Here is a 20828-nt window from a genome sequence, read left to right as displayed (position 1 = left end):
GATGAGCTCTTCTGGTGGAGCTACGTGGAAATTTGCATGCATCTGACATGGTTGGCATTTTTTCACAAATTCTGTGGCATCTTTCTGCAAGGTTGGCCAGTAGAATCCGGCTCGGATAACTTTTCTGGCTAGTGACCTTGCTCCGAGATGATTTCCGCAGATCCCGCTATGTACTTCCTCCAACACCTCGGTGGTTCTTGAGGTCGGTACGCACTTTAGTAATGGCGTTGATATCCCTCTTCTGTAGAGGACATTCCTTACCAAAGTATAATGTTGCGCTTCCCTTCGGATCTTTTTGGCTTCTTTTTCCTCTTTAGGGAGGATGTCGAATTTCAGGTATTCGACTAAGGGGTTCATCCATCCGAGGTTTAGACCGACTACCTCAAGTACCTCCTGCTTATCTTCTGTTTTTGCAACTGCGGGCTCTTGGAGAGTTTCTTGAATCAGGCTTCTGTTGTTTCCTCCTGGTTTGGTACTTGCTAACTTGGAGAGGGCGTCCGCTCTATTATTTAGATCCCGAGTTATGTGTTTGACCTCGGTTTCCGCAAAGCACCCAAGGTGCTCCAAGGTTTTTTCCAAGTACCTCTTCATATTGGGGTCATTTGCCTGATACTCCCCGTTTATTTGGGAGGTCACCACCTGTGAGTCGCTGTAGATCATTATCTTTGTAGCACCAATTTCTTCTGCTAGCTTTAACCCGGCAATCAAGGCTTCATATTCTGCCTGATTGTTTGAGGCCGGGAATTCAAATTTTAAGGAGACCTCTATTTGTGTTCCTTTTTCATCTACCAATATTATGCCTGCGCCGCTTCCCGTTTTGTTGGAGGATCCGTCTACATAGAGTTCCCATGTAGTCGGCTTTTCCTCTTGATCTCCTGCGTATTCTGCAACGAAGTCGGCGAGGCATTGGGCTTTAATTGCTGTCCGAGTTTCATATCTCAGATCAAACTCGGAGAGTTCTATCGCCCATTGAACCATTCTCCCTGCAACATCCGTCTTTTGGAGGATTTGCTTCATGGGTTGGTTTGTGCGGACTCTTATTGTATGAGCCTGGAAGTAAGGTCGTAACCTTCGTGAGGCTATTACTAAGGAGTAGGCAAACTTTTCTAGTTTGTGGTACCTTAGTTCAGGGCCTTGCAGGATCTTGCTGATGAAATAGACCGGGTGTTGTCCGACCTCGTCTTCTCTGATCAGGGCTGATGAGACAGCCCTGTTTGCTACGGATAGGTATAGGACGAGGTCTTTTCCCGGTATTGGTCTGGTTAAGATAGGAGGTTGGCTTAAGAACCTTTTGAACTCTTGGAACGCCTCCTCGCATTTCGGGGTCCATTCGAATTGGCATCCCTTCCTTAATAAAGAGAATAATGGAAGGGATTTTAGTGCCGATCCTGCCAAGAATCTGGAGAGGGCTGCAAGCCGGCCATTGAGCTGTTGAACCTCTCTCAAACAAGTCGGGCTTTTCATTTCTAGGATGGCTCTGCATTTATCGGGATTGGCCTCAATCCCCCTCTGTGTTAGCATGAACCCTAGAAATTTTCCTGCCTCGACCGCGAAGGCGCACTTTGCAGGATTTAGCCTCATCCCATGCAACCTTATAGTGTCGAAGACTTGTGAGAGGTCGGTTAAGAGGTCGACTTCTTCCTTGGTCTTTACTAGCATGTCGTCGACGTATACTTCCATCAAGCTCCCTAGGTGGGGGGAAAACACTTTATTCATCAACCGTTGGTATGTGGCTCCTGCATTCTTTAATCCGAATGGCATGACCACGTAGCAATAGTTTGCCTTCGGTGTGATAAAAGATGTTTTCTCTTGGTCGGGCTCGTACATCGGGATTTGGTTATATCCCGAGTAGGCGTCCATGAATGATAAGTATTGGTACCCCGAGCTGGAGTCCACCAGGGTATCAATACTCGGTAGGGGATAAGGGTCCTTAGGACATGCCTTATTCAAGTCGGTATAGTCGACGCACATTCTCCATTTACCATTCTGTTTTTTGACTAGCACTACATTGGCTAGCCACGTTGGGTATTTGACCTCTCTAATAAAGCCGGCTTCCAGGAGCGCCTGCACTTGCTCTTCTACTATTAGGGCTCGTTCCGGGCCGAGCTTGCGTCTTCTTTGCTGTACAGGTCGGGACCCTGGATAAACCGAGAGCTTGTGGGACATGAGCTCGGGGTCAATCCCAGGCATGTCGGAGGCCTTCCAGGCGAAGAGATCGGAATTTTCTCTTAGGAGCTTAGTCAACCCTTGTTTTAGAGTTTCCCCTAGGTTGGCTCCTATGTAAGTGTTTTTTCCTTCCTCTTTACCAACCTGTATCTCCTCGGTTTTTCCTCCCGGTTGTGGTCGCAGCTCTTCTCTGGCCCTTGTGCCGCCGAGCTCTATGGTGTGGACTTCTTTGCCCTTTCCTCTCAGATTTAGGCTTTCATTGTAGCATTTTCTTGCCAATTTTTGGTCTCCCCTCACCGTTGCTATTCCCGCCGGGGTTGGAAATTTCATGCAAAGGTGAGGAGTGGATACCACTGCCCCGAGGCGATTAAGGGTAGTTCTGCCGATTAAGGCATTATAGGCTGACCCTTCATCAATGACTATGAAGTCTATGCTCAGGGTCCTTGATTTTTCCCCTCTTCCAAAAGTGGTGTGAAGGGGCAAGAATCCCAGTGGCTTTATTGGCGTATCCCCTAATCCATATAAGGTGTCGGGATAGGCTCTCAACTCTTTTTCATCTAACCCTAGCTTGTCGAAGGCGGGCTTGAAAAGGATGTCTGTCGAGCTTCCTTGGTCTACTAGGGTTCTGTGGAGATGGGCATTGGCTAGGATCATAGTTATCACCACGGGATCATCATGCCCGGGAATTATCCCTTGCCCATCTTCTTTTGTAAATGAAATAGTGGGGAGGTCGGGTGACTCTTCCCCGACTTGATAGACTCTCTTGAGATGTCTTTTGCGAGAGGATTTAGTGAGCCCTCCTCCCGCAAATCCTCCTGAGATCATATGAATATGTCTCTCTGGAGTCTGCGGTGGTGGATCTCTTCTATCCATATCATCTCGCTTTCTCTTTCCGTGAGTGTCCGACCTTTCCATGAGATATCTATCAAGCCGACCTTCCCTAGCCAGCTTTTCTATCACATTTTTGAGGTCGTAACAATCGTTGGTGGAGTGACCATATATTTTATGGTACTCGCAGTAGTCGCCGCGGCTTCCCCCTTTTTTGTTTTTAATAGGTCTAGGGGGTGGCAGCTTTTCAGTGTGGCAAATCTCTCTGTATACATCCACTATAGAAGTTTTGAGAGGAGTATAAGAGTGATATTTCCTGGGTCTCTCGAGACCGAGTTCTTCCTTCTTCTTGACTTCCCTTTCCCTCTCCTTAGATGAAGGAGGGGGTCCAGGTCGCCAACTCAGGTCTCTTAATTTCGCATTCTCTTCCATGTTGATGTACTTTTCGGCCCTTTCTTGTATATCGCTTAGAGAAACGGGGTGCCTTTTAGATATGGACTGTGAGAAGGGACCTTCTCTGAGCCCATTGACTAACCCCATTATGATTGCCTCTGTGGGCAGGTCTTGGATCTCCAAACATGCCTTATTGAACCTTTCCATATAGGCTCGTAAAGACTCTCCGACCTCCTGTTTTATTCCCAGGAGGCTCGGTGCATGTTTTACTTTATCTTTCTGAATTGAGAACCTCATCAAAAACTTCCTTGAGAGGTCTTCAAAGCTAGTGATTGATCTCGGGGGGAGGCTATCGAACCACTTCATCGTTGCTTTCGATAAAGTGGTCGGGAAAGCTTTGCATCTCGTAGCGTCGGAGGCATCAGCTAGATACATTCGACTTTTGAAGTTGCTTAGATGATGCTTCGGGTCTGTGGTCCCATCGTAGAGGTGCATATCAGGGCTTTTAAAGTTTCTCGGAACTTTTGCCCTCATTATGTCCTCGCTGAAAGGATCTTCTCCCCCCGAGAGTTGGTCTTCTTGTTCGTCGCGGGAGTTGTGACTCTTGAGGGAGGATTCTAGTTGTAAGAGTTTTCTTTCTAACTCTTTTCGCCGTTCCATCTCCTCTTTGAGGTACTTTTCAGTTTCCTTCTGCTTCTCCCGCTCTTGCTCCAATTATTCTAGGCGGCTGTGGACTAATCCCATTAATTCAACTACGTGGGATGGTCCGCCTTTCTCTGATTCACGCCCATCTGAGGAATTCACCTTCGGGTTCTTCATTCCGGAGGTACCCTCTCTGTGTTGATTATTATCTTCCTGGTGTAGGGCCAGGTCTTCATCGTTATTACCCATGCCTAGATTCTCTTGTTCAGAATCTGTTTCCGCATGGCCTTCTTCGTGGGATCTGTCCGCCATCAATGGGTGATCTCTCGGGTCCCCGGCAACGGCGCCAATGTTACGGTGGGTAACCGGAGATTAATAAGATGGATGACGTTTGGCGGCCCAAGTGTATGAAGGAGGAAAACTCCGAACGGATCTGCAACTCGGGAGGCTCCGTCCGACTTGCGCGCGTGAGTGAATGGGGGGTGGTACCTGCAAAGACACTCCGATGCCTAAGTTAGCAAGAGTGTAAGCAGGTCTAGAGAGTATTGGGCTTAGAGATACCTGAGGGATGTCAGTGTATTTATAGTGGTGAGCCAATAACCACCGTTGGAGTAGTGCCGTATCTTTAGGATATTAACCGTCCCATTATCTTAGGGAGGTTAAGATATGGCTTTATGAAGTGGTTAGAGAGATTTTAGGGGCGGTTACTCATTCAAATGAGTGTTTATCTGCCAGCTAATCTCATATCCGACTTCTTCATACTAAGTCGTGGTTGACTCCGACTTCTTAAGTGGAGGTCGATACTTTGCTAGGCTTAATCTATTGGATCAGGCCTTTTGGCTGGACCTGGGCCCTTAGTGTTGGGCCAGGGTATGAACAATATGTATATATATATTAATTTATTTTTAATATATAATTATACTTCATATATATTTATATTAGTAGCTTATTTTAATAATTAATTTTAATATATATTTAGCATAGTTAATCATTATATATCAATACAAGTTTAATTTATACATCTTTTTTACACTAGTTATTGATACGAAAATAAATTTATTAATATTAGTCAATTCTTAATTAGTTAAAATTAGTCAATTTTAGAGAATTTAAGTCTATAATTTAAAATTTAGGATTAAAATATTATAATTTAGAGTTTAGATTTAAGATAAATAAAATAATTTTTTAAAAATAAAAAAAATTATATATAATATAGTTATCAGAATTTAATTAGTAATTGGTCAAATTATTAATTAGATCGAAATTCAACTGGTTTATCACAATTCTATTAGAGTGTGAATCTCAGGCAACTAAGATAACTGAAGTTAGTGAACCACTGCCCAAATCAGTTTCAGTTCACCTAGCTTGTACTTAGTATAAATATTTAAAATGTAACTGTATCCATTTATTAATTCAATGCACAAGACTCTCTCTCTTTTTCTCTCTATTTCTCTCTCCAACTCAAATTTTTTATACCTTTCATGATATTATAGCTTCAGTTATGATCTATGGAAAAATCCACAATTTTCGTTCCTAACAATCAAGCATTGTCGTTAATAGCCAACTTTTCAACAACAATCAAGCTCGATGAAAATAATCACAAAGCATGAAAATGCTAAGCCCTAGCATGCATTAAAGCGAACCAATTGCAAAATCACATCAGCAATGGATTAGTTCCAAGAAGGTTTGTCAATGATAAAGACAAAGCAGAAGGAAACATCTCTCAGGAATTCGACGATTGGGAGCAACGAGATCAATGCTTAGTCGCATGGATACTATCAGCGATGGATGAGACGTTTGTGAACAAAATTGTAGAATACGAGTTTGCATACGAAGTCTGGGAAGCGTTAGAAGAAAATTTTGCAGTAAGATTGAAATCAAATATGAGAGTGCTAAAAACTCAGCTCAAGTCAATCAAGAAGTTTAATTCTAAAGCCGCATAATATATAACCAAGATTAACAAGGTAACAAATGCGTTAGTAGCTTTTGGAGCACTATTGTCCAAAGAGGAATATTTTGAGTTTGCATTAGGAGGCTTAAATGTAGAGTTTAGTACTTTCATCACCATGATCAATGAAAGATCTGAGCACATGTCAATCAGTGAGTTTGAATCCCAACTTCTTGCTCAAGAAGAGGTAAACGAATGGTTTAGAAAGTCATATTTAACTATGATGCATGCTAATTTAGTTAAAAAATAACCAGAATCTGAAAAAGAAGAAACCAGATATCTTGAGTATGATAACTATGGTAGAGATTATGGAAGAAGCCAAACTAGTAAAAGAGGTAGAGGAAGACATTTTAGAGGAGGACGCTCTTAGTGGCAAGGTCGCGAACCCCAATGCCAATTGTGCGGAAGGATTGGCCACACTATCTGACAATGTTACCATAGGTTGAACCCCAATTATCAAAATCCTCAGCTGCAAAACTCAAATGACCCTCCCCTACCCAATGTCTATTTTCATCATGAACTCCATCTTTAAGCCCTCCTTATAGTTCCATCCAGCAACTTGGATTTAGGGTGGTATCCAGATTCAGGCGCCTCTCACCACATCACTTTTGATTAGATGAACCTGGTCTTTAGCTCAGAATATGATAGACCTAAATAGGTATTTAGAGGTAATGAAAAATGTACGAGTATTGCTAATATTGGAAGATCTATCATGCATGCACCTAAATCAAACAAGTTTTTCAAACTTTAGAATTTGATATATGTTCCAACTATCTTAAAAACTTTGGTCAGTGTTTCAAAATTCGCATTAGACAATAGAGTAATTTTCGAATTTTGGCCTTATACATATACTGTAAAATGCCAGGAGTCAAAGAAGATCCTCTTACAAGGCAAGCTTAGAAACGGTCTGTATAAGTTTGAAGATGTTCAGATTCCAATGTCAATTTGGAATGCATAAAAAGTAAAAAAATTCAGCAATGATTAAAAGCATATGTATGCAAACATTGCTACAAAAAGACTAATACAAAATTAAGAAAACATGACAAGCTCAGAATCAGCAAAAGACTATAATATCACAGCAAAAGTCACAAATAGTAGTGGGAGTAGCTTAGATTGTAACATTGATAGTAAAATTGACAATGAATCTGATGAGAATGTTGTAAACAATCAAAACAATTATGACAATGTAACATTTTCTTTTGCAAATAAATAAGAGCCAAATAAAACTTTCAATAAGTGTTTTATAAACTCTGACCAATCTAAACATTCAATTCTTACTGCATCTGCAAATTCTGAACTCAAAATACATCCATCTCATCTCATACTGTATTTGCATAACTCTGTAACTTCAAACCTTGACAGCAACTCTCACACTCCAACAGATTCACCACAAATAAACCCACACCAAACCTCTACTACTACTCCTTGCCATAATCCCTCACCCCTTCACCTCATCATATCAGCATCTCACTTGACCCATGGCATAGAAAGCTTGGTCATCCCTCCACCCAAATAACCAAATACATACTGAGCAGCAATAATATCTCCATACCAAAAATTAACTCAACCACAAATCCTCAACCTTGTAAAGGCTGCTACATTAATAAAATCCATCAACTACCTTTCCTCCCGTTAATACTCAATACACTCAATCTTTAGAACTCATCTATTCAGATATTTGGAGATTAGTACTAACCCCTAGCAAGTCTGGTCCTTTATTGATGCCTTCAGCAGATATACATACACTTATATCTTAAATGCAAAATCACAAACCTTCAATATCTTCTGTCAATTCAAAACATCAATAGAAACCAAAACAAGCCATAAAATCAAGTCTTTACAAACTGACAATTGGGGGGAGGGGAATATATGTCCACAGCCTTCACCCGGATTATTAACTCCCACGGCATCCAACTAGGCTATCATGCCCATACACACACACACACACACCAGCAGAATAGTTATGCTGAAAGAAAGCGCAGGTATCTAACCGAGACCTCATTAACACTCTTGTCTCAAGCATCCTTACCTTTATTCTTTTGGGATGAAGCCCTTCTTATTGCAACCTACCTAATCAATCGGTTATCCATGTAAGTGCTCAATCTCAAATAGCCAATTAAAATATTTTTTTAGCAAATTTCATATTATAATTTTCTCAAACCATTCGAATGTGCCTGTTTTCCCTCCTGAGGCCATACAATCACCACAAATCTAATCACAAATCTCACAAGTGTGTTTTCATTGGCTACAACCAAAATCATAAGGGATACAAATATCTATCCCCAACTGGCAGAGTTTACATAGCTAAAAATGTCGTGTTCAATGAAAATGAATTTCTCTTTCTCTCCTTATTCAGCAAAGTCTCTCCGAAATAAACTCTCTCATCCACAACAACTATCCTCACAATGACATATACAATCCTTCCCAAATCTCAAAACCAATCCCCTCCCTCACAGTCCAACCACACCAACCCACAGTCTTAGATGTTTATGATGCATCTCCCACTAATATCAATACTATATATACTTCATTGCCTATTACATTAGTTTCCTTTCCTAAAAATTTTGCATCTTCTACTACTTGTGAATTTTTACATACAACACCGAATGAGGCTCTCCCTTCACAGGTCATGCCCAGTTGACAAGCACCAGCGGCTTCCGTTCCTCTTCAGCAAACCTGAAATATTTATCCTATGTAGTCCAGAAGCAAAAGTGATATCTTCAAACCAAAGACACTCACGGCCACAGTCTCCAAAGCCGCTGATTCTGCTGCCCAAATAGACACTGCTTAACTTCTTCTGAAGACAATTTCTAAAGCCCTTGCCCACCCCCAGTGGAAGTGGAAGGCCACAATGGAAGAGGAATATAACGCGCTTTTAAAGAACAATACCTGAAAACTTGTTGATCCACCACCAAACTCCACAACAATTGGTTGTTGATGAGTTTTTAGAGTCAAATGGCACCCTAATGGGACTATCCAAAAATACAAAGCTAGGCTAGTAGTCAAGGGTTTTCATAAAAAAAATAGGGGTAAATTATTATGAGATTTTCAGTCCGGTAGTAAGACTAGCCACAGTCAGAGTAGTATTAACTGTAGCACTTGCAAAAGGGTGGAGAATCCATCAATAGGATTTCAACAATGCCTTCCTTAACGATAGTCTCCATGAAACAGTTCACATGTCACAACCAGAAGATTTTGTCTCGCAGTCATCCCATCAAGTTTGCAAGCTTCAGAGGTCTATCTACGGTTTCAAGCAGGCTCCTCGAGCTTGGTTCAACAAGTTAAGCTCGACCCTTCAACAATTCGAATTTGTCAACACAAAGTTTTCCTTATTCACCAGATTCTCACCCTCTTTTACTACCTACATTGTTGTCTATGTTGACAACATCCTGGTCACCAAAAACTCAGAATCAGAAATCAACAATCTCATTTCACAATTACACAGTGTCTTCTCACTAAAAGTCTTAGGTGAAATCAGCTACTTTTTTGGAATCGAAACTAAAAGAGAGCCAAATGGATCTATGACTTTAACACAAACAAAAATACATCAAAGACTTAATGAAAAAGGATGATATGAGCAATGCTAAGCCAATGCCCACGCCCATGACTGTGATGAGCGGATAATTTGTACGCTTTTTGGCATTGTTTTTAGTATGTTTTTAGTAGTTTTAGTTTAGTTCTTAGTATATTTTTATTAGTTTTTAGTTAAAATTCACTTTTCTGGACTTTACTATGAGTTTGTGTGTTTTTCTGTGATTTCAGGTATTTTCTGGCTGAAATTGAGGGACCTGAGCAAAAATCTGATTCAGAGACTGAAAAGGACTGCAGATGCTGTTGGATTCTGACCTCCCTGCACTCGAAGTGGATTTTCTGGAGCTACAGAAGCCCAATTGGCGCGCTCTCAACGGCGTTGGAAAGTAGACATCCTGGGCTTTCCAGCAATATATGATAGTCCATACTTTGCCCAAGATTTGATGGCCCAAACCGGCGTTCAAAGTCACCTACAGAAATTCCAGCGTTAAACGCCGGAACTGGCACCTAATTGGGAGTTAAACGCCCAAACTGGCATAAAAGCTGGCGTTTAACTCCAAGAGAAGTCTCTACACGAAAATGCTTCATTGCTCAGCCCAAGCACACACCAAGTGGGCCCGGAAGTGGATTTTTATGTCATTTACTCATCTTTGTACACCCTAGGCTACTAGTTTTCTATAAGTAGGACCTTTTACTATTGTAATAGATATAGAGAGTCTTTTGATCATGTTTTGATGATTGAACTCACTTTGGGAGGCTGGCCATTCGGCCATGCCTAGACCCTGTTCTTATGTATTTTCAACGGTGGAGTTTCTACACACCATAGATTAAGGTGTGGAGCTCTGCTGTACCTCGAGTATTAATGCAATTACTATTGTTCTTCTATTCAATTCCGCTTGTTCTTTGTCCAAGATATCACTTGTTATTCAACTTGATGAAGGTGATGATTGACACTCATCACCATTCTCACCTATGAACAAGGTGACTGACAACCATTCTTGTTCTACAAGCATTCGAGGCTTGGTGAATATCTCTTGGATTTCTGATTGCATGATGCATGGTTGATCGCCTGACAACCGAGTGCTCGCCTGACAAACGAGCCAGCCATTCCGTGAGATCAGAGTCTTCGTGGTATAGGCAAGAACTGATGGCAGCATTCAAGAGAATCCGGAAGGTCTAACCTTGTCTGTGGTATTCTGAGTAGGATTCAATGATTGAATGACTGTGACGTGCTTCAAACTCCGAAAGGCGGGGCGTTAGTGACAGACGCAAAAGAATCGCTGGATTCTATTCCGCGCCTGACCGAGAACCGACAGATGATTAGCCTATGCTGTGACAAAGCATCAGGGACGTATTTTCACTGAGAGGATGGGAGGTAGCCACTGACAACGGTGAAACCCTACACGAGCTTGCCATGGAAAGGAGTAAGAAGGATTGGATGAAGACAGTAGGAAAGCAGAGAGACAGAAGGGAAGGCATCTTCATATGCTTGTCTGAAGCTCTTACACCAATGATATACATAAGTATCCCTATCTTTATCTTTATGTTTTGTGCGTTCATCACTATACCCATTTGAGTCTGCCTGACTGAGATTTACAAGGTGACCATAGCTTGCTTCATACCACCAATCTCCGTGGGATCGACCCTTACTCGCGTAAGGTTTATTACTTGGACGACCCAGTGCACTTGCTGGTTAGTTGTGCGAAGTTGTGTTTATGCCATGGTATTGAGCACCAAGTCTTTGGAGCCATTACTAGGGATTGTTTATGTTTTGAAAAGTATTGATCACAATTTCGTGCACCAGACTGCTGCCCTAAAAGTATTAGCCTTTGAAGGCATCCCTTTCGACAATCTAACCCTATACATGTTGGTTGTTGGAGGACTATAATATGCTACAATAACCAGACCAAAAATCTCTTATGTTGTTAACAAGGTAGCTCAATTTCTGCACTGCCCACTTGAGACTCACTGAATGGTAGTAAAAAGGATCTTACGTTACTTGTCAGGAACAATGCATCATGATCTCCACTTCAGTTCGGCTCCAAACCTAAGAATCTACAGCTTCTGTGACTTAGATTGGACAAGTGATGTTGATGATAGAAAATCCACAAATGAATTTAATATGTTTCTAGCTTTGAACTTGGTGCCCTCGGCCAGTAAAACATAAACGGCAGTATTGAAAAGCATCATAGAGACTAAATTCAGAGAAATTACTGACACATTATGAAAATGAAACTAGTCTGTTCCACTAAGCCAATCATCTATTATGATAATCAAAGCGCAGTGATGCTATCAGCAAATTCAATCATGCACAACAGATCCAAACACTTTGTTTTCAACCAATCTTCTGTCAGAGATTATGTTGTTAGGAAAGAAGTTTTTGTCTAATACATTCCAGCACAAGATCAATTAGCCGATACTCTCACCAAAACTTTGTTAGCATCAACCTTCCTAAAATTTAAAAAACAACTAAGAGTTTAAGAAGTACAGCAACAATTTTAGCTAAAATGTTAGACAATTAGAGTATGAATCTCAGAATAACCGGTGCAGGCAGAGTTAGTTAGCCACTGCCAAAATCAGTTTAAGTTCACCCTAGCTTATACTCAGTATAAATACCCAAAATATAATTGTATCCATTTATCAATTCAATACACAAAACTCATTTTCTCTCGCTCTCCTTCTTTCTCTCCCTCTCTATTTTTCTTTTATCTTTTTTAAGCTCAAACTTCTGTTAACTGAATGATTCAGAAAAAAAAAAAAACTAAATAATTATGTAAAAGTAAACTCTACCGTTTATAGTAATAAATATCACTTTTTAAAAACAATGTTATACGTTTTTTTTTGTGTCTCAAATTTTTTTTGTTTCTAATGTTATACTTATTACATTCTTTTAAGTATTTATTGAAAAAAATAATAATAATAAAGATCATAATAAAAAAAAAGAAAATATATTTTTATATTTTTCTTTTAAATATGTAGGTATTTAATAAAGTTTAATGATTATTTTAATAATTATATACAATTAAAAATTAGTCCCAAATAAAATTGAGAAGGAATAAATAGGTTAAAAACTAAAATTTAATAAATATATAAGTTATTATTAAAAATTATATAAAAATATTATGTATACAATAAAATCAACCATTTTATATTTTTGTATAAATATATGTGTAGTTTAATTTATTTTTAATATATATTTTATATTTTATGTGTATTCTATATTAGTAGATGATTTTAATAACCAATTTTAATGTACATCTAATATAGTATGATTAAAAGTTATATATTTTTGTGGGTTTTTTTACGGGTTGTTAAGCTTTAGACTTTTTAATTAAAGTAATTCGATAGCTGATTATATTAATTTATGACTCCGCTAGATAACCAACTAGGAGTATAACCAATTAGAACCAATTAATTGAAAAATAAGAGGTCTATTATAGAAAAAAAATTATTCCTCACTATTCTAATTTTTCAAATTTTTCTAGACTTATACATTAATTTAATAGTTAATAAATAGAGCCATGCTACATATACAAGTCTTACAAGTTGTTATGAATGCGTTATTTAACCGTTTCATGTTTTCAAAGCGCTACATTCACCATGTATTATGAATGACTTTTCGTTTTTTTTTTTTTCGATTTTCATGGTTTATGAAATCAAACTTTGAAATCGTTTTGAAGATAATGGAATTACAGAAATACACCCAAACGATTACAGAAATATATCAAAAGGATTACAGAAATACACCCAAATAGTTACAGGAATTCACCCAAACGATTATAGAAATACACCCAAAAGATTACAGAAATACACCTAAAGGATTACAAAACTACACCCAAAGGATTTAAGAAATACACCCAAAATTCGTTGAAGTACACCTTATGCATAATTCAGAACTCTTTCTCTTTCTCCTCTTCATCTTCTACTGCTTCTTCTTCTTCAAAAACGATTTCAGAGCTTGATGTCAAAAAACAATGGAAATTGAGAATAATGAAGAAAGAAAATAGAGAGAAAAGCACGTAAATGAAGAAGAAGAAGAGGAAGACGAGGAAGAAGAACGTGCAGCAAAAAGAAGAAGAAGGAGAAAGAAAAGGCAAGAAACGAAAGAAAAGGAGAAGAATAAGAGTAAGAGGAAGAAGAACGTGCAGCAAGAAGAAGAAGAAGGAGAAAGAGAAGGCAAGAAACAAAAGACAAGAAGAAGAAAAAGACGAAGAGGAAGAAGAACGGTTCGAAGCGTGTTTTGAGCGTTAGTTTTAATCGCTTGTATGCGAAGAATTTTTCTAAAAAATAATATCAGATGTCCAATAACAAATAAAGGAACTTACAACAAACGGTTTAACATTGTTTTTAAAATAGTTGGTTCAGCAGCTATAGATCAAATAATTATTTGATTTTTGAGCTCAAAAGGCTAGGTCTATTAAGCTATAAGCTAGTCAATGAAATGGATGAGTTATACCCAAAATCACGAATCAGTGATAGAAAGTAGGCAACCCTAGTTCAACCGATTTGATGGTCCAATTGACTAATCACTAAGGTAAGTAATGAGATGTGTGGGTCCACCTTTCATTCATGCTAAAGTTGTTATTGATATATATACATTTCCCTCATAGATCAGATACTAGAGAAGAAGCTAATTAGATATGAAAGATTAGGTCCACAAACATATATCTAGAGTGATGAATATATTTCATCAGAATCATATATAGTGATAGTGGTAATTAAGTTTATACACTAGAATGGTTGTACATGCATGTGTCACTCACAGCTTTATGATGAAGAAATTGCTAATTAGACCAATGAATAATGGAACAGATGGAGAAGGTTCCCCACTCCCACTTTCTTCAATTTCATTATATGTGACCAAGGTTTAAACTTTTAACAACTTTGGATTCTCCAAATCACATCATGTTGAAGTCGACTTTAATCTTAAACAACCAAACAAATTAAACTTCAGTCAGCTTCACGCATGCCACACAAATTATATTATTCGTGCAAGATCACTATTCAAGAATTGAATTAGATCAGATGATTGCCACTTTTTAACCGTGTATGAGTACGTACGGTCCATGATATAGTTTGTATATGATTCTTATTTCCACAAATTTTCTTTTTTTCGAAAAATCACTGCCTCAACATCCAAATATGACTTGGTCCAGATATATATGACTTAGTCTCATCATTCATAAAATGCACATGGTAGAAATGTCATGACTAGTATTAACAATTAACAACTATTTAAATAAAAATGTCAAAAATATTTTTTTTGCAGATATTTTGTATACAAATATAATTTATTTATTTAGCCATACTCTAAATAAAAAAATATTTTTATAATATATCAAAATCTAGTTACTATATCAAAATCCACTATTACTCAGCTCTGATTTATGCTATGTCTTAATTAGTTGGTTTGTTCGTAGAATATTTTGTGAGCTTGAATGTGCGCAGCAAATTAATTAACGAGGAGTGCTAGGGTCAGCGATAATTTAATAAAGTTGCTGGCTCTTAACCTTTTCTTTAAGGAAAAGATATAGTATCTAAAAGCTTGATTAAAGCTTCTGCTTTCAGAAGTCCTCTAAGTGTATGTGAAGTAAATCAACCTTAATTCTAATGGAAAACAATGACAATTAAATAAACTAGTTTTGCATACTGCACCATAAAGCATAGCAGCGATGACTGATGAGTGAACCGCGCACAGAAGCTGAGTTGCGAATATTAGAGCATTTGGATCGACAATGCTCAACACGGAACCATCTTTTCCAATTCTTCCATCGTCTTTTTTAACTAAGAAAGAAAATGGACACTCTTGATTTCTTGGTGATCACCAATTATACATATTATATCTTCATTTTAGACATCAGTTTGGGCATATATATCTTTGGTGGAATTAAATGGTAAAGAAATTAAAATTAGATTTCCAAACCTAATACAAATTAAACCAGAAAAGGAAATGACGAAATTAAACATTAGGTGGTAAACTGGTAATAATTAATAATATGATGATGGAGATGGTGCAATGCAATGCAATCATGGAGGAGGCATAGGGTGGTTCCATTTGAGATGTGGCCATTGATTTGGTGTGATGAAAGAAGGAGAAGAAGAAGCTTCTGTTCTTGGCATGATATTGGTCTGTGACTGAGAAGAGTTGTTATTATTAGCGCTTATGGAAGAAGTGGTGCAGACAGTAGTACTCCAGAAAGAGTAGTTGGCATGAGAGGGCCATTGATGATGAAGGTGAGAAGCAGCAGCAGTTGTATATTCTGCCATGCTGCTCCCTGATGATGATGCTGCTGCTGCTGATGATGATGATGCAGTAGAAGCAGCAGCATGATGATGATAATAGAGTTTGGAGGAGGAGGAAGAAGAAGTAGTAGTAGCAGTGTTGAAGGTACGCTTGTTGGGCTTGTTCTTGATCTTGTTCTTGGAAGCACCAAGAGGAATATTCCTGAGGGTTCCACCTTGTGTCCAGTACCTCTTACATGCTTTGCACAAGTATCGAGGCTGTGACAGGCTGTAGTTGTTGTAATAGCAGAACTTGGTGTTGTCTGAATCACACCGTGGGCATTTATGCTGTGGCGGCGGCCGAGGCGGAGGCGGAGGCCCAACAACTTGCTCTTTACTGACCTCTCCTTCTTTCTCCATAGTGAGAGACAGTGAGACAGCTAGCTATATATGCATGGTATCATATTTGGAGGACTGAGCAATGATTGATTATAGTTGGCATGTTAAATTAATTAAAGGAGTAATGAAATTGCTGCATGTCATATAGTATACTATACAGTGCACAAGAAATAATAATGCACTGAAAAAGTGCAAAGACCAAACCTAATTTTCTCAGAAGGGAGGGGAGGGAGTGGCGCGTTCTCTTGCTGCTTCCACTCTTTTCGTACATGCATGTGCTATTATATATAATGTCACTTTCTTTTTCTACTAGATAAACAATCATTATAACGTCACCAATAGTCTTTATCGACATTTCTTTTCAAATTTTAGCAACAAACATAACCACTTACTCTAAATTATTTTATATGACTTACTTATGAATCAAAACTTATTATAAGAATCTGGTTCATTATCCCCTTCTATGCTTGTTGTTAATCTTTTTTAAAAGCAATAATAGATTATAGGTACCTATGTGAAGCAGATCTATATTCCGGCCTCGTTAAGCACATGATGGAAAGAGAGTGGGAATTCAATGTACTTCACAAACTGCAAGGAGCATACATGTGTGTCGTGTATGTATGTCATCCAGAAAAATCTGGGAACAAGCTAAGTAATGCAGACATTATACATAACAATAACTTTTGAATAGTCGTAGTCGTAGAGATTAGAGAATATGGATATATGTATAAATGATGTTATATTATACCCACCTCATGGCTTGTTTGTGAGTCTATAATGATTATGCGTAGTTAAAAAAGAATGATAGGTAGGTTGAAATGACGCATATCTAAGGTTGTGGTCTCATCCAGATGTCATGCATGAGATGCCTCCTTTGACCAACTGCTCCAACCACCTGGCTTTTCACGCTAGTGCCTACACGTTGTCTTAAGTAATCCTTTCTGTGAATGAGGAGTTGGGTAGTTGTTATGCATAACTGTTCCTATTGAGCGACATTAGATCTCGCCCGCCAAGTTCAACTCTTTTCCTGAATGGAGCTATTAATCAGCCACAGTATGCAGATTTTGCCGCTTTCTTTCATGTTTCTTGTTTAATTAAAAATTTAGAGCTAGTATTAGGAAATAGAAACTCTTGTTGGAACTTTCATTTCTTGCCTCATTCATTCTCTCGCTCACTGCTCTGTTTCACGCCCTTCCTTTGTAGCATCTCACCCTATTATAACGTTTTTACCTGAAACCAAACCCCCCAAAAGGGAAAGACCTATACATACATGCTGAATAATTTGAAGCGCTGATGGAGACTAGCCTATAAGGGAACGCCAAGGAAAGCTTTGCGAGACATCGTTGCCAAACAGTGCAAGTGCAACTGATCGAAACTCAAGTCAAAAAGTATGGTGGGGGGCTAGACGGCTAACGCGTGGAGATGTGCACACTGCCACGTTCTAATTGTTCATTTTTCTTTGTTGGATAACCTGTATTATTCAGTATTGCTTATTGAATGTATCTACCAATTTCATCAAGCCATCGCATTATATTCGGCTGCAGTAATGTTGAAGTGAGTGTTTTCATTACATGTAATAACACTTGAGATCAGATCCACCCACTGCAAACATACAATTTCAAGGCAATAATCAAAGTAATCCATTCGTTAGGAAATTTCAGCTAGACGAAAATCTTCAATTCAATTTAACTCTCAAACAAATAGGTGCCAAATCCGTCAATAAACTCAACATAATAAAGAAACCATTAATGTTTATCACAATCACCCTCATGGAAAATAAGGACTACCAAAAACTAGGATGAAGTTTACAACTTCACCACACTACCCCTGAAAAGAGGGCCTATGCAGTTGCCTTGGCAGCCGCACTGGAAAGCTTGGATCTCCTCTTGGCCAAGCTCTCACTACGGCGCTCCCTCTGTTCCTTCAACCTCGATGCAAGCAACTTCTGATACTCTGCTGCTTCTGACTTGGCCTTGGCAATTCTCTTCTTCTTGTCAGCAATCCTTGCTCGCTTCCTTTGGAGTGTCAAAGGTGTCACCAGTCTTTGTATCTTAGGCGCCTTGCTCACCTTTTTGCCTGAAACCAAACATCCACTACTCAGCCTAGAATTCATCACTAATTGAACCAATATTGGTTCATATCGACAGAAGCATAAAGAGACTAAGAAATTTCGGTGCATAAGAAAATTACCATTTTGGTTGTAAAGGTTCTGCGGTAGGTGTTAACATACTTCCTCACATCATCCTCCTTTGAGAGGTTGAACAGCTTGCGGATTTTGGATGCTCTCTTTGGCCCCCTCATCCTTGGCTTCTCAACATCAGTCAGGCCGGGAAGATCATTGTCACCCTTCTTCACAATCACCAAGTTCAAAACTGAGAGATCAGGGCTGACAATGCACCCGCGAACAGACTTTCTCCTACGCTCTCCATTGCGCCTTCCATATCCACGGAAGCAAGGAGTTCCTGCCCAGTGCATGGCAATCAACATTAAGTCAAAAGAGCTAAAAAAACACTTGGTAATGAAAATCATGAATCATGCACCCTACTTATTGCAGGACAAAGCCAAAATGAATGGCGTGTATTATTTAACAGTTTATAGTCAACCAAGGAAGGAACCTTTAAGCTTTACAATAATCATACCTCTGTGAAGCAAAAGACGAACACGACCAGGGGTCAACACTCCTTGCTTCATTGGGAATCCTTGCTTGTCACAGCCACCGGTGATTTTGAAGACATAGCCTTTGAATTCCTGTATGAAAAAGGTTTTATAAATAATGGATCAACTATTGAAGAGATAGAGAAGACATCGAATATTCAATGGGAATCCAACATACCTCTCCAAGAGCATCACCAAGGACCTCCTGTGAGATCCTCTTGTCCCAAAATGCACGTCTGCATTTTAAAGTAGAATAACAATATGACAAACAAAATTCAGTATGAACAAATCTCTACCGAAAAACTAACAATCTAACATCATCTATCGAAAGTCAGCATAATGAACAACCAGAAGAACAAACTCACAATCAATCTAAAGCACGAACATGTTGCCATAAGGAAACTAGGGTTCATTATGTAATCGATATCAATAGACGAATCTGAAAAAAATACTACATTTGCACTAAACAGCAATGGGGCAAAAAATACAAAGCTTCAAATTCTAACAAGAAATCCGGAGCACGATAATGTATAAAGCAAAATTAAAAGAAGCACTGTTCCAGAGCAGCGCCACTTCAAAGTGGCAATCTTTAACATAACACAGTATACAACACAAGAACAACAACAATAGCAATAAGAAAGAATTGAAAAGAGGAACGGAGAAATTACAGCTTCTGGTCATCGTCGATCTCGAGCTTTTTCTGGCATCCAGTAGTGGGATTAGCAATGTTGAACTGCAGAAAAAAAAAATTCGAAGATTGTTGCTCAGCCACAAAAACATAAAAAAAAAAAATCGAAGCTGAAGATAAAGTAGGGTTTTGAAAGAAGACCTTCATTGTGATGCCGCCGCTGCAAGCTCTCTGCGTGCCTTCCGATTTTGAGCTTAGAACATGCGGCTGGTCAGAGAAGGTAGGGTTAACTCGTTCTCTGGTTTTATATACTCTACTCCTCTCTTAAGGGCCGCTTAATTGGGCTTCATAAGCCCATATCCTAACAAACCCAGGCAAAAGCTTGGAAGGAGTATGGGCTTCATATTCTGTACGAGGCCCACTCATCCGTAGTTTAAGTCCCTTAACCTTTTTTCTTTTCTGACCAAAAAAAAAAAAAACCTTTTTTCTTTAAATTTACAGTTTAACTTTAAGTCTTTAACATTCCCTTTACCTGTTATACTATGTGGCTATGTGCACTTTAGCCTTAAAATGGTTTATAATGCAAATAGTTCCCTCTTAAACTTTGAAAATTTTTAAATATGCAAATTTATAACTTAAATTTTTGTTGGTTTTATTAACATTTAATCGAAAAATGACAGATAAATGATTAGATCAAAAGAGATTGTATTTAATGAAATTTTAGTTAAAATTTTGAGAATGGATTAAAAATCTAGGATCAATAACGGTAATAAGGTAGATAGGAATTGTATAATTTGAAGAAAATTAATGTTAAGGATCCATATGAATAATTGATTAATTACTAATTTGGATTATTGACATTTTTTATCTACAAATAATTTTAACGAAATGAATATTAGTTTTTTTTTTAAAGAAAAGCTCAATAGATAAAGTGAAACAACAAAGACGACACAAAATTTAGTTAATCTAAAGTTATTATGAATAACATAAATTCAAATAGAAGGACATATAATATAACTTTTGCATATAAAACTAGTAGTTTTTTTATTTTTGTTTTAATCTTAGTATCTATGAATATCTTATCTTGGAATTATAGAGGAGCCTCTTCGAAAGGCTTCAAATATATCTTAAATGATCTTCTGTTTAGATATAAAACTAATTTTTGTATCTTGTTAGAAACCCACGTCTTGGGATCTAAGGCTGAGGCTATTATCAAAAAATTGGAGTTTGATTCGTGGTGTATTAGTGATGCTGAAGGTTTTTCAGATGGCATCTGGTGTTTATGGAGGTCAAATTTATGGAACATAAAGTCACTCATTATTCACAAACAATTTGTGTATATGGAAGTACAGTGACAAAACAATGCTCCTTGATTTTTTACTGCTATTTACGCCAGCCCTAGGGTCGGAAACAGAA

At 38.4% G+C, this 20828-nt stretch overlaps 2 protein-coding genes across 2 annotated transcripts; both read right to left on the bottom strand.

Annotated features, from left to right (window-relative positions):
* Positions 1–15400: 15400 nt before the first annotated feature.
* On the bottom strand, positions 15401–16409 carry LOC130969649 (dof zinc finger protein DOF1.6-like). Its single transcript, XM_057895481.1, has 2 exons — positions 16334–16409; positions 15401–16174 (listed from the first exon to the last, which is right to left on the bottom strand). The coding sequence occupies exon 2, from the start codon at positions 16148–16150 to the stop codon at positions 15536–15538; it is 615 nt and encodes a 204-aa protein (XP_057751464.1). The 5' UTR covers positions 16151–16174; positions 16334–16409; the 3' UTR covers positions 15401–15535.
* Positions 16410–17776: 1367 nt separating this feature from the next.
* Positions 17777–19692, bottom strand: LOC130969650 (40S ribosomal protein S6). Its single transcript, XM_057895482.1, has 6 exons — positions 19614–19692; positions 19453–19517; positions 18963–19020; positions 18769–18877; positions 18323–18591; positions 17777–18209 (listed from the first exon to the last, which is right to left on the bottom strand). The coding sequence occupies exons 1-6, from the start codon at positions 19617–19619 to the stop codon at positions 17970–17972; spliced, it is 747 nt and encodes a 248-aa protein (XP_057751465.1). The 5' UTR covers positions 19620–19692; the 3' UTR covers positions 17777–17969.
* Positions 19693–20828: the final 1136 nt, after the last annotated feature.

Source organism: Arachis stenosperma, chromosome 3 (genome assembly GCF_014773155.1).
Source record: "Arachis stenosperma cultivar V10309 chromosome 3, arast.V10309.gnm1.PFL2, whole genome shotgun sequence".
NCBI lineage: Eukaryota > Viridiplantae > Streptophyta > Magnoliopsida > Fabales > Fabaceae > Arachis > Arachis stenosperma.
Note: the sequence above shows the minus strand (reverse complement) of the source record. Positions and strands in the feature narration are given on the sequence as shown.

Bases quoted from the DNA above. Each gene is read 5' to 3' on its own strand.
- LOC130969649 (XM_057895481.1), bottom strand. From the start codon at position 16,150: ATGGAGAAAGAAGGAGAGGTCAGTAAAGAGCAAGTTGTTGGGCCTCCG.
- LOC130969650 (XM_057895482.1), bottom strand. The intron at 18,878-18,962 runs GTATGTTGGATT...TTTTTCATACAG, and splicing joins TTGGTGATGCTCTTGGAGAG to GAATTCAAAGGCTATGTCTT. The intron at 18,592-18,768 runs GTATGATTATTG...TGCACTGGGCAG, and splicing joins TCGTCTTTTGCTTCACAGAG to GAACTCCTTGCTTCCGTGGA.